This window comes from Vigna umbellata, chromosome 8 (genome assembly GCF_029865625.1).
Source record: "Vigna umbellata cultivar VRB3 chromosome 8, Vumbellata_1.0, whole genome shotgun sequence".
Classification (NCBI taxonomy): domain Eukaryota; kingdom Viridiplantae; phylum Streptophyta; class Magnoliopsida; order Fabales; family Fabaceae; genus Vigna; species Vigna umbellata.
The window spans coordinates 22,749,484-22,762,099 of NC_142172.1; the positions used below are offsets into that span (position 1 = coordinate 22,749,484).

The 12,616-nt window shown below is 35.2% G+C and overlaps 2 protein-coding genes across 2 annotated transcripts; one reads left to right on the top strand and one right to left on the bottom strand.

The window, feature by feature from the left end:
• Positions 1–1,251: 1,251 nt before the first annotated feature.
• LOC148194284 (phospholipase A1 PLIP2, chloroplastic-like) lies at positions 1,252–4,807 on the bottom strand. The gene is made up of 5 exons (XM_088097783.1): positions 3,906–4,807; positions 2,856–3,341; positions 2,618–2,677; positions 2,052–2,468; positions 1,252–1,959 (listed from the first exon to the last, which is right to left on the bottom strand). Exons 1-5 carry the CDS (start codon positions 4,488–4,490, stop codon positions 1,381–1,383), a joined length of 2,127 nt encoding a protein of 708 aa, XP_087953909.1. The 5' UTR covers positions 4,491–4,807; the 3' UTR covers positions 1,252–1,380.
• A 4,436-nt stretch (positions 4,808–9,243) lies between these two features.
• On the top strand, positions 9,244–11,491 carry LOC124842412 (uncharacterized). Its single transcript, XM_047318888.2, has 3 exons — positions 9,244–9,532; positions 9,737–9,956; positions 11,080–11,491. The coding sequence occupies exons 1-3, from the start codon at positions 9,342–9,344 to the stop codon at positions 11,293–11,295; spliced, it is 627 nt and encodes a 208-aa protein (XP_047174844.1). The 5' UTR covers positions 9,244–9,341; the 3' UTR covers positions 11,296–11,491.
• The last annotated feature ends 1,125 nt before the right edge of the window (positions 11,492–12,616 follow it).

Consider the following 12,616-nt stretch of genomic DNA (forward strand, 5'->3'; position numbering starts at 1 on the left):
CCGATCGATCTTAGTCACCAACTGCTCGGTTAATATCTTATACAATACAATTTTCTTACACAAAATTTTGTGGTAGACCCATGGAAAATCAATAGATCTTTATAATGGTGCAATGAATTGTGTTGAAAGACAGCTTTGGATAACGAAGCAGTGAAATCATGAATACTTTGAATCTATACAACTACTTGATTGACCCCAGGAATAAAATATCCAACCGTCATCCATATTTATGGATCCTAACTGCTAATAAGCAGTGCGTAGTGACCCACCACACGCATCAGTCAACAGGAACAAGAAAAAATGTCGAAAGTCACTCATAATATCTATTATCCTCTATGCTCATGACTTGCGAGTTCTCTTATAAAGGACTTTGATCGGTTAATTTCTCTCGCCCTTCTATTGGGAGTTATATTTTATTTTTGTAACCCAAATCAAATACTTTTGCTCACCGCTGGCTTGGTGCCAAAAGAAAATGATGAGAAGAAAAATGGCTTTGTATAACCATATCCAAATCGACGTGTAGTCGAGTAATGATGCTGCCAAAAACGCGAACATTTGGAAAAATTGAGGTCCAAGACGTATAATAGTGACTCAATTTTGCTTTGTTGGATGGATAGACAATGGAGCCACTTGGTTGAGTGGTTTGGACTATTCCGTTTTTGTTTGTGAGTGAAAAACACCAGCCGTATAATGCAGACTAGAACTTGTTGAGTAGACGAAAGAATCTGGTTCCAAAGTTTGTCGGCTATATTTGGTCTGGCATGTGAATCCGCATGTGCTTAAAACTAGACATCAAAAGGAAACAGCAGAATCTGACTAATTTCATGAAGTGGCACTGTCATTCCTTGTCTACCTATCTTACAAAGCAACCATTCCATCTTTCACCTTTTCAAGTAACAACTACTTGCAATTTTAGATACGAGCGTAACACGAGTAATTAATTTCTAGCGCTATGTGCGATTTTAGATACGAGCACGTTGTTGCTTGATTAACACGTTGATCAATGAGGATTCAGCTAATGGTGGTCCACCAATGACGTCTTTAATATCTTCCATTCGAAGGACAAGCAAACTAATATTTTACTTCACTCGGTTGCGACAACCGGCAGGAATTGGAGAAATATTTTTTTTGTTAGTCCAACCAAACACTCAAGAAGACCCGTTCCAGAAAATTGCTTAAGTTGAATACAAAAACAATTAAATTTCTAAATATTAATTAATCTTTCAGTAACATTCTTCCACATGCAAGGACTCATAAGAACGTAATATTTCAATTTTGAAATCAATGAATAAAGAATCATCTAAGTGTAATGTCCCACTAAGAAAGTTCCCCCGCCCTATACAATTGTCCCCCATAATTAATAATGAATCATATTATAATTCATTTAAGGCTAATTAGGCTGTATGTTCCCAAGAGTAACAAGCGAGCAGGGAACAAGAGCAGCACAAACAAATGTATATGCTGGGATGTAACAAGCCTCCTGAACCTTTTCAGGGACTGTCTACCTGTTTGTATCATGCCAGAGAAGGGTGACTGACGTTGACCTACATTGATTGATATCATGGACCTCCCAGCAACATTACTGGTATCCATTCCACGTGGTAACACAAGAGGCCACCACACCTTCCGCCGTAGCTCCCTCTTGACTTTACGGATCTGGTTAAGTTCCTGGCGAATCACAGTTCTCACAGACTTTAAGTAGGAATTCATGTCATGATCTCTTTGTATACTTCCTCCAGACCCATAAGCAGAACGGTCACTTAATATCTCAAGTGGGTGAGGTGAGTTCAAGAACACCGTCTGAGCAGCTCGGAGCTGCTTGTCTGTGTCCTTGGATTCTGACAAAGGACAACACAGAAGATATAAACCACTGCCTGAAGGCAGGAGATGATGGCTTGGTGAAAATTTCTCATCTGGCTGCAGAATCAGCAGATTACCCATTGGTGTATATAGTACCTTCTGCAGTAAACATTCACACAGAAGTCCGTAAGATTTCAAATAAAAGAAATTTCTTTATCTACATTAAAATACTTAGATAACCAGATTTTTACCTGTTTATTGAGACAAGGATGACTACGGAAGTTCCCATTGACAGCTTTCAACAGTTCTGCAACGTGGTTAGGGTAATTGCAAGAAAATGCTCGAGGAACAATGTCTCTGTGCATTGTAATTGCTTGAACATGACTCCTAGGCAAACCTAATTTTTCTAGCAGACTATCCCCCCCACACATGATGGATGGGGAACCAAATGTTACCACGGGAAGTAGAGAGGAGATAGGCACTTCCTGCCTAATCAACAGCATAAGATTTACTAGTAATGCCAGGCTTCCACCAAGAGAATGTCCAGTGAAACGGAAAGTTGCACGAGAACCTCGAGATTTTAGGTGAGCATGTACTTCTGGCAACATCTGGTCATACATCCCTTTAGCAGCCTCGTATATACCTCTGTGCACAAGGACGTCTAACCCCTGGGAAGAAAAGCACAATATTATGTCAATTTCAGGATAGATAGTTGGCAGCAGGCGTTAACAAAGATTCAAAAGTATTTATTTATAACCCTTAAAAAATGGAAATTTCCTTTAACAAGCAGAACGAAGTCTACAATATTGACAATTACCTCAAATTTAATCGGTTCAAAAAGCAGGTTTGCTTGCCAAGAAGCCATTGTCTCTGAACCCTACATTTTTATTGAAAATAAAACAGTGAGAAAGATTGACGGGGAACTACAGATACTCTAAATTATAATATGCTATATCACGCAGATAAATAATGGGAACCACAATAATAATTAATTTATCATATTTGAGCTCATAAATTCTCGCAAATAACAGAAACCTTTCAACAAAATTTCCTACCTGAATAACAAAAAATCTTGCACCACTCTGGTCATCATCACAGACAAACCATTCACACGGTGATGAATGTGCAGAGTTTAAATCATCAGCGACAGCCTGCTTTACTTCCTCCTTTGCCGCAACCACTGCTGTCACTGAATCAGTTGTGGCCATCAAAGATGACACCTCTGAGTTTATTAAGTCATTGTCTAAGCTCTCATTGCTTCCACCGAGTGATGCTTCACCAGTCACTGCATTTGAGGATTTGAATGGAAATATGCTCCTAGTCTGATAATGCAGATATGTGGCAGCAGAGGCGGCAATGTTATAAGCAGCAGTTGCACTTATGTTGTACCCACTGTGCTTCGGATCCTCTTTTTTTACTTCTTCTTCCTTCTCGTCAGTTTCAACTTTCTGGGTATCGTTTTCAGCTATTGCTGCCAATTCCTTCTTCTCTATTGATGAAGTTACAAGGCGCAAACCATAATGTTTTAAGAGTTTCCCGGGCTAAATTTTCAAAGCCAAAATATAAATTAGTGTTTTGTATTCATTTTGAGGAAAATCAAAGTCCTAGAGTTATCAATCAATTCCAGAACATGCTAATTTTAATTGAAAAAATAATAACAGAGCTTCACGGATACATGTTCTTTGTTAGAGTTATACAATTAGGTAAATGGTAAAATAACACAGCCCCATCTACATCTCTCCTGGCAGAACCATACGCCCAACAACAATGATCAATCAGACGACACAAATAATGAGTAATCATAGCTAAATGAAACGTGTATCGTAACTAGGCACTTCCATTGCAGATGAAAGCTTCATGAGGTTCTTAAAATTAAACCTTGCACGAGGTTTTGAAAAGTTAGAGAAATTATAACACAAAAGAATCTTCAAGCAAGCAAAGTGTGCTAGATCCAGATCAGATAGATCTGAGGTATAAAAATCTATGAATCGCTCAAAACAATCAAAAAGCAGAAACAAAAACTAAAAGAAGTACGAAACGGACTTAAACCTACGATTTATCAAAATTAAAAACAGAGCACAAAACAATGATCTAAAGCCTCGTACCTTGATTTTCGGTATATCGTAAGCCAAGTTCCCCAAGTGTGACATCTGAGCATACAACCTAGCTTCTGCTAACGAAACCCTCCGGAGCATTCTGGAAAAGGAGCCTCTATCGAATTCAGCCTCTTCTGCGTCACCGTAACTGTCATCTTCCCCAACTCCGCAAGCATCACATTCACACACTTCCTCCCCATCGTAATTGCTTTGAGTCTGATCATTAACCGCGAGCTCCTCTTCATGGCGCTGTTTCCCCTCCCACACGGACTTCACGCGCAAAATCTTCAAAACCCAGTTTCCGCGTTCCGTTTCGTCACCCTGGCCATCATCTCTAATGGCCTTCGCTTCGGCGTTATCAGCCAAAACGGCGTCGTCGATGGCAAGCCCTTTGTGCTTGCTGTTGTTTCCCCGATGCCAGAGAGATTCCAAAGGATACCGAAAGGAAAACCTCGAAAACAACGACCTTTGCGGCGGTTTATCCCCAGCGGAACGCCCCACCGTGCTCACCTGAGAATGATTGGCACGTGCGTCCAGCGACCCACCAATAGAGATCGTGGGAAGCATCCCAGATTTTAAACACACAGCCTCCATTTGCTTCTGAAAACACAAACACACAATGTTCACAACAACGACGGTTTCTTCTCTGTATTTATTTGTTTTCTTCAACTTCAAACGTTATGCAGTTTGCTTAATGCTTCACTGTTGTTTATTGTTCTTCAAAACGCGAGAAGAGAGACGCAAAGAAATACGAGGGAGCATTTAAAGAGGGCAGAAGAGAAAAAGGCGCAAATAATATAAAAAATAAAAAATAAAAACAGGTGACCCAACTTCTCACAATTAACTCGGTTGCGTGATGAGGGGTGAAACGACAACGTATCTTGGTCTTGATAGACAAAATAGTATTCTCTGGAGGCGACGGCGTCGTTTCAGAAGGAAGGGGTTTCGCGTTTCGGTTTGGGAATTGCGATCTAGGAGGGTTTGTTTGGCAAGTTCGTAGAAAAAGCGCGTGAATCTCTGACAGGCTCCAACCTTTTAGATCAAAGTGCCACGTCACATGTGTTGATGCAGTGCACGCGTACATATCCGGTGACGTGTCGGTAAATCATGGAAAACTTTGCTTAGAATGGATTGTGTTATAGAGGATGGTACTGTGCGTCACGGGTAATATCGGTTGCTACTAAACGCCACACCATACCCGTCACATTAACATTCTTCATGTTGAAAACGCATATTTTAAACAATGATGATCTACAAGTCAATTTTCATTTTAGCATCTCTTTTTTTTTATTCATATACAAATATCCGATCTTTCCAGATTTTATCTGATCATTTACTAAAAATATAAATAATCATAAAAAAATATATATTTAATTTATATTGTTATACTTGTCTAATTAATGAATTGACAAATTTATTTATATTGTTTGAATTAACAAATTTATTTATATTGTTAGACTCGTCTAATTCATATATGAACATATTTATCTAATAAATATATAAAACAAACTTGTGTAATATATATTGTAAGATTTTTCTAATCATAAAATGAATAGATTAGTCTAATATCTATTAATAAATTCATCTAATACGTGTATGAACAAACTCATCTAATGTATATTGTATCGACAAATTCGTCTATTGTTTTTTGTTTTGCTCATTTAATCAATGTATTTCTAGACTTGTGTAATAATTTTTTAATACTCGTTTAATCAACATATGAAATGACTTGTCTAATATTTTTTATTATACTCGTTTAATTATTTATGAATAGTTTTCGTCCAATTTTTTTGTTATATTTTTCTAATTAGTGTATGCAAAGACTCTTTGATGTGCATTTTATTTTTCGTTTAATCAATAAATCAACAAACTCGCTTAATATGTATGTTAAACTTGTTTAATCAATATATCACTACAAAAAAAAATGTAAAATACCGACGAACAAAATTCGTCGAAAACAACCAATGTCTATCGGTAATGGACAATTTTTGACGGTTTACTGACGATTAAAAATTTGTCGGTAATTTCGTTTTCAGTAACCATTATCGACGGATATAAGTCGTCGGTAACTATCGACAACCTATATCCATCGGTAATTATCAAAAGATGTAACCGTTGATAATTATCGAAGGATATATCCGTAAGTAAGTGTCAAGCAGAGACCAATGCAATTTGTATTTTATGTATCCCACATTCACATAATCATCAAACATGTACAAAACAATAAACAATCCATATCCAGACAATCAGGCATATATGGAGATCCATCTTTTGTATAAAATTCAAATCTAATTTTTGATATATTAATTCAATATAAGCATCTAAACCTATGTCTTACTTGTACTAAATATGTTCACCAACCAAGACAAAGTGGTGTTTGTTAATATTATCTTCAACTTATACATCATATTCACAGTAGTTTTGTTTAGTATCAATTTGAGCACCCTTAATTAGAGCATTGAACTCTCCACTACACTCACTTATTTTGGACTGATCCTTTTATCAGTTAATTAGTTAGTTACAATCATCACTCAAGTTTTCACTGTTAGGTTGTAAAAGTTTATCACATAAAGTTAGATGAGCTTTTGTAGTTTATGTATAATTGCAAATAAGATCAAGTAAAATTAAAGGGATTAACGTTTATAGTTTTCTTTAAATGGTTAAATGTCGGACTGATGGGGAAGAAGAAATTGATGCTTGTTTGGTTATATTGATGATTTGTTGGAAGAAGAAAATTTGGATTTGGAAATGTTCCCACCATATAACTCTAGTTTTGAGGTTGTCTTCGAAGGAAATCTTGAAGTACTGAATGATTGAACATGCAATGGTTGGGTAAGTAACAAAGCTATAACAAATGAAAGAAGATCTGAAAACGCCCAGGTGATTTTTTAGGGGAAAACTGTCACTCAAGAAGATTCTTCTAAGTTAAGTGGTTGGAATGCAAACACAACAGATCATACTAAATTTAATGAATGGTTTTCCTGGGAAAGTAACAAGTATGAAATTCAAACAGGTGGATTTGATAATGTTCAATGTTAATTTTGGGCCTAGGTAAAATGAAAGATGACAACCAAAAAGATAATGATGGTTGTGATGGTTATGAAGCTGAACTAAAATATGCAGCTCGTCGGGTCGCTCGCTTGCGTTCATTGGGTTGCTCCACTAAAATATGAAGCTCCATTTCTATCTACTAGCCCAATATATATGAATATATATTGCTCAATTTCTATCTACTACCTCAATATTTAAAAGTTTAGGTGCGTCAGTTAAATAGAAACCTAAACCTTGAGCACTTAAATAGAAGGACTCAAATATAAACAAAGAAGGACTTTGAACTTACCTCGATGGTCTGTGAGGCCGTTAACAGTTTAGGGCTTCTGCACAACCACAAACTCTCCCCCGACGAAGATGTAGCAAGCACGAACCCTCGACAATAGAAAAAATCGTGAGAAACGAGTTTAGATTGCAATTACAATGACTAATGTATAATTCATATAATGTGCACCAAAATGCAGAAAGCTATGAAAAGCAAACCTATTAGAGCTACTACTAAAACAGATGTTAGCTATGGCAATCCATTAAACCAACTCCAATTTGGCAGCAAACATCATTGTAATAACATATCTAAACAGAACCAAATTCAAATTGGCAAGAAGCATCATTATAAGACAATCCATTAAACCAATTCCAAATTGGCAGCAAACATCATTAAGACAATCCATTAAACAAATTTTAGAACCAAAACAAGAAGGTAATTCATTAGATACGCTGTTGTTGACGTGATCAAATTAATACTACTAAACTATAACAACTTTAGTATTGCTAAGATAGTAGCCAACAAAATAGAAAGGGTAAATTCAACCCTAAGTCATCTCCCAATGAACACAAAATTGATTTCTAACAAATTAGTTCTTATAAAAATTATTCAAAAGGGGTTAGTCAAATAAAATAATAGAAGTAATAATAGAAAATAAAATATTAAAGAATCAAATAACAAAAGATAGAAAGAAATAAATTTATAAAAAGATTTAAAAGATAAAAAAACAATGATAAAGAAAATAGGTTGATTTCAGTGTTTTTTCAAAATAGGATTCATCATTGGCTTCTAAATATTATTGTTCAATTAATTACTATCCTAGATTTTCAAATTAATTAATGTAAATTCTCAATTAATTTGTTGGCATTCTCACTCTTAACCAAAGTACATTCTTAATTAAAAGCAAGAACTTTGTAGGTTAATCATAGTAAATTTAACCAAAGTACATTCTCAATTAAATATTACTATGCCTAATCATGTTTATTCTTTTACCTCTTATATCAAGTAAAAAGCTAATTAACCAAAGTACATTCTTGATTAATTTTTGTTAAAGTTTTTACCACTAATCAAAGTACATTCTCAATTATTGGCAAAAACTCATTGAATCATATGAAATATTCTAACTTTAATCAAAGTAGATTCTCAATTAAAATTAAAAACCCTCAGACTCATATGATTGATATGTTATGTAGATTTGACATCATGCTAAATTTCTATAATGTAAAAATCATTACTTTTACTTGATTAAGAAACAAAAGACATAGATAAAAATAAATCACAACAAGAATCAAAGAACAAACAAATTTATTCATGTAACCTCACAATCAAATTAAGAAATTATAGCAGAATCAACCCTAGAAGTTTAGCACTCCATGGAATGTTCTAATAACATGAAAATATAAGAAGAGAGGGTNTGAATTATTCAATCCAAACTTATTTATACATACCAAATTACCCAATTCAAATGGTCTCCCAATATATGGTAATATATGGTACTCTATTCCGAATTGCCCAATTTAGTATTATTTCAACTTCATACTTCTCGATAAAGACTTCATACATACCAGATCATCTAATCTGAAATATGATGGAAAAAACCCAAACACAAGAATCCACTGCCCCACTCTCCTATCAACCAATCATGAAAGTCATAAAACAAACTTGTACCTCTTCTTAATTGTTGGGATGAACAAAGTGTTAGATCAAAATGAAGACAATAAGAGATGAAGTGAAGAAAATAAAATGCACTAAAGAAGTGAGGGATGAAGGAAGTGCTTGAAGTAAGGAGAAGAAGACAATTAATTTTTTTTATTTTATAATTTTTTCATTATTTTAATAATTTTTCTTAATTTTAATAATTTTCTTAATTTTAATAATTTTTCATGAGGATAGAATTTTAAAAGTTAGGGGTGCATGAAGAAATGGGCTGAAGTTAAGTAAACCGGATTTTAATTTCAACAAGGACCAGTAGGTCGGGTTCGGTTTGGTAGGTAGAGAAAGATTTAATAGCATCTTTTATTGCTTCAACTTATTGACCACCTCGTTCAGTGTTCTGGTCCCTTGGCAGAAGCAGAATCACAATTACCAATTCACTTAATTACTCAGACACTTTCATCTTCTTCTGCTGCATGGGTTGGCTTAGTCGGTTCATCACCGCCGTGGCTTTCTTAGCCGTCGGAGTCATATTCTCACCGGAGACTTTGGGTTCGAAATCACCCAATCTTTCCACCTACCTCAAACTCGCTCACCTCCTCAGTTTCTCCACCGCATTCGGCGCCGCTCTATGGGTCACCTTCATCGGTGGCATCATCATGTTTAAGTACGCATTTTTATCACCCGTTTTCTTTTTCTCAATCATTCTTAGAAATTTGAGTTTGGGTCCAATTTCACCTTAGGAGGCTTGGGGCTTTCCTTATATACTTCACTTTGAGCGTGACTAGATGACTTGGGATCTCTGGCAATTTATGAATTCTTTGTGTGGCTGTGAAAATTGGTTATGATTTTGTTGAATTTTGTGATTCAGGAATCTGCCGAGGCATCAGTTTGGGAACCTGCAGAGCAAGATGTTTCCGGCGTATTTCTCGATGGTGGGGGCTTGTTGCGCCGTATCGGTTGCCTCCTTTGGTTACCTTCACCCGTGGAAAACTTCCTCCACTACTGAGAGATACCAGCTTGGGTTTTTGCTCTCTTCCTTTGCGTTCAACCTTACCAACTTGTTTGTCTTCACACCTATGACCATCGAGGTAAAGAAAAACTTTATTAGGATGGATTCATCGTTCTCACAAGTAAAACAAACCAGGTCTTTAAATGCTGCTCCCTATTTGTTACAATGACCAGAATAATTTGATTGGAAGTGGAAACTTAAAATGGCAGATTGATTGGTATAAACTATCACTCTGACTATGTTTTTACAGTAAAGACCGAACTCTTGGTATGTGTGTATTATTTTTTATATGCATGCATAGCAAAATCAGTTTGCCAAAGTCAAGATGTGTGTTTTTAAATTTCATGCACCTTCAATAATTTAGCTCTCGCTAAATATGTAAAGCCTTGAGTGTCAGTGGTTAAAGAAGCTTGATTCCATTTTAAGATCTTATAAGTTTTAAATGTGTCTATAAATTTGCAAAAGGAAACTAGGCATTTGTCGGAATGTTAATTGTACTAATGTTTCAGGGGATATGAGGTTGACGTGGTGGTAAGAGTAGAAGGAGGAAGGGATGGATTGTGAGTTTGAATTTTCACTGACAAAAGCTATTGTATTAACAACTAAAATTTGTTGATTAAAAAAAAAGGTGTGCTGAAATTTCAGTTGGCTTAAATGAAGGCCAACTAAATCAGTCAAATGTATGACTTATGTTCATCTTAAATTTGATAAGTTGGCTGCCGGTTTCTTACCATTCCCATTTTTTATTTAAAAGATCTATAACTGAGCTTAATTTATTGTCATTATGTTGATTCTGACTTCATTTATTATTATCATCAATATCAGTGCTGATTACAAGTTTTTTCTGTCTTTCCACAAGGATTTTGGATATTCATATTTTGCTTTAATATTGCTTTTATTTATTGAGCAGTGTTCCGTGATTAAAAATCACATTTTTTTTATACAATCATGATTAAATTTTATAATTTGTAGAGGTTTGTAATCTCTTATTTCTTCTACTGCTCGCACAGTAACTGTTATATTCCAGTTTTCCTCCTTGATTTTTTTAAAGGTTAATTCTTTTTCACCTGTCGCATTAATGGCAGTATGTTCTAACTAATATCTAAGTCATGTCAACATTTTATGCTGTTAAGCTGCCAACATTCATTATACTATACTATTTGTTAGTTTATGAATCAGAGCGTTTTGTTTTTCTGATGCAGATGATGAAGCAAAGGCATAAAGTGGAGAGAGAAAACAGTATAGGGGAGGAAGTTGGGTGGTCGAAAAATGTGGAAGTTGCTAAGTCAAACCCAAAACTTAAAGCCATGAATAAGAAATTTGGTATGATTCATGGATTATCCTCTCTTGCCAATATAATGTCTTTTGGGAGTCTAGCAATACACTCTTGGTACTTGGCAGGAAAAATTGATCTTTGATTCAGTTTGTGCCCCCAATTCTATTCTATTAAAGACAAATGAACTCCTGCTGAAGAACAATATAAGTGAGGATCCTAGTGTTCCCTTTATCTTCCACTTGTTTTACTGTCAAGCAAAATAAGTCTAGCATGTCTGTATAATGGAAACATGATGCCTCCTCACATGAATAAAATTAGCAGTATCTGCTCCTTGTTCACTTTTTGTTGGCAACTTGAGAGGGTTTACAGCTACACTCTCTAGTTCAAAATAGGGGTGTGGAATGGATGAATTGGATAAAATTTTGAATTTGAATGTATGGGTTCAAAATTAAACAAATAATCCATTTATATACGTTAAAAATGGACGTTCCCCGAAAGAAAAGGATCACGTTGGTATGTCATTTTAATTATAGGGAAGGTGTTGTGCTTGTCTTGTACCACTGCACATGCTTCTGAAAAAACTATGAGATGCTAGGTTGTCCACCCTTGACCAAACTATACAAGCCTCTTCGATGGCTATTGTTTCAGATCAACTGCAGAGCTTGGTTGTGAAAATCCAGTTTTCTGAGCCACCCTCAATAAAGTACAACAACTATGTTTTTTGGACTGTTAACATTACTGTCACAAAAACTAGTGTCCAAAACCAGACTGCTAACGGTTTGAAAACATGCATCTATTTAAGGTGCACATATACTTTTGGATGATATAATTCGTGAGCCTCTATATTCTGCGCAAATCAGTTTTGAAACATGCTTAATCGGGATGACGAACGCTTACAACCAAATTCTTTTTCTTCTTCATGATGCAGCGATGCATAGATTCTTTTACGCGACATGATTTCGTGTATGTTTAACAAACGAGGCCACAGCAGCATCGTCCCTTTGCATACCCATCTCCTTTAGACACATTTCAAACGTGTTAAATCACGTCTACCTAAAAAAAGTAGATATTTAGCTACCATCTTTTGGAAAGAGGTTGGACCAAGCACTAAACAAATTATACATTCACGTAAAAAATAATTATCATATAGTTGAACTAACACTGCTTATGACAGTTAATTAAGGAATATGGTTAATCCTTCAGAATGATACCTATCGAAGTTTCCAAAACGGTAAAGGAAAAAAAAATGAACATCAAACAAGAACCGATCCAGTTTACCTCTATTTATCTCGAGCATAATAATGTAAATCTCTAAATTTTTATCATAATTAGATTTCAATTTTAAGAGAAATATTTATATATGTAAATATAAATAGTTTATAATGTTTTATAATAAAACCCGATAGGATAATTTTTTGAACTATCTAACATCAAACTGTATTTATGATGATATAATTGATCAA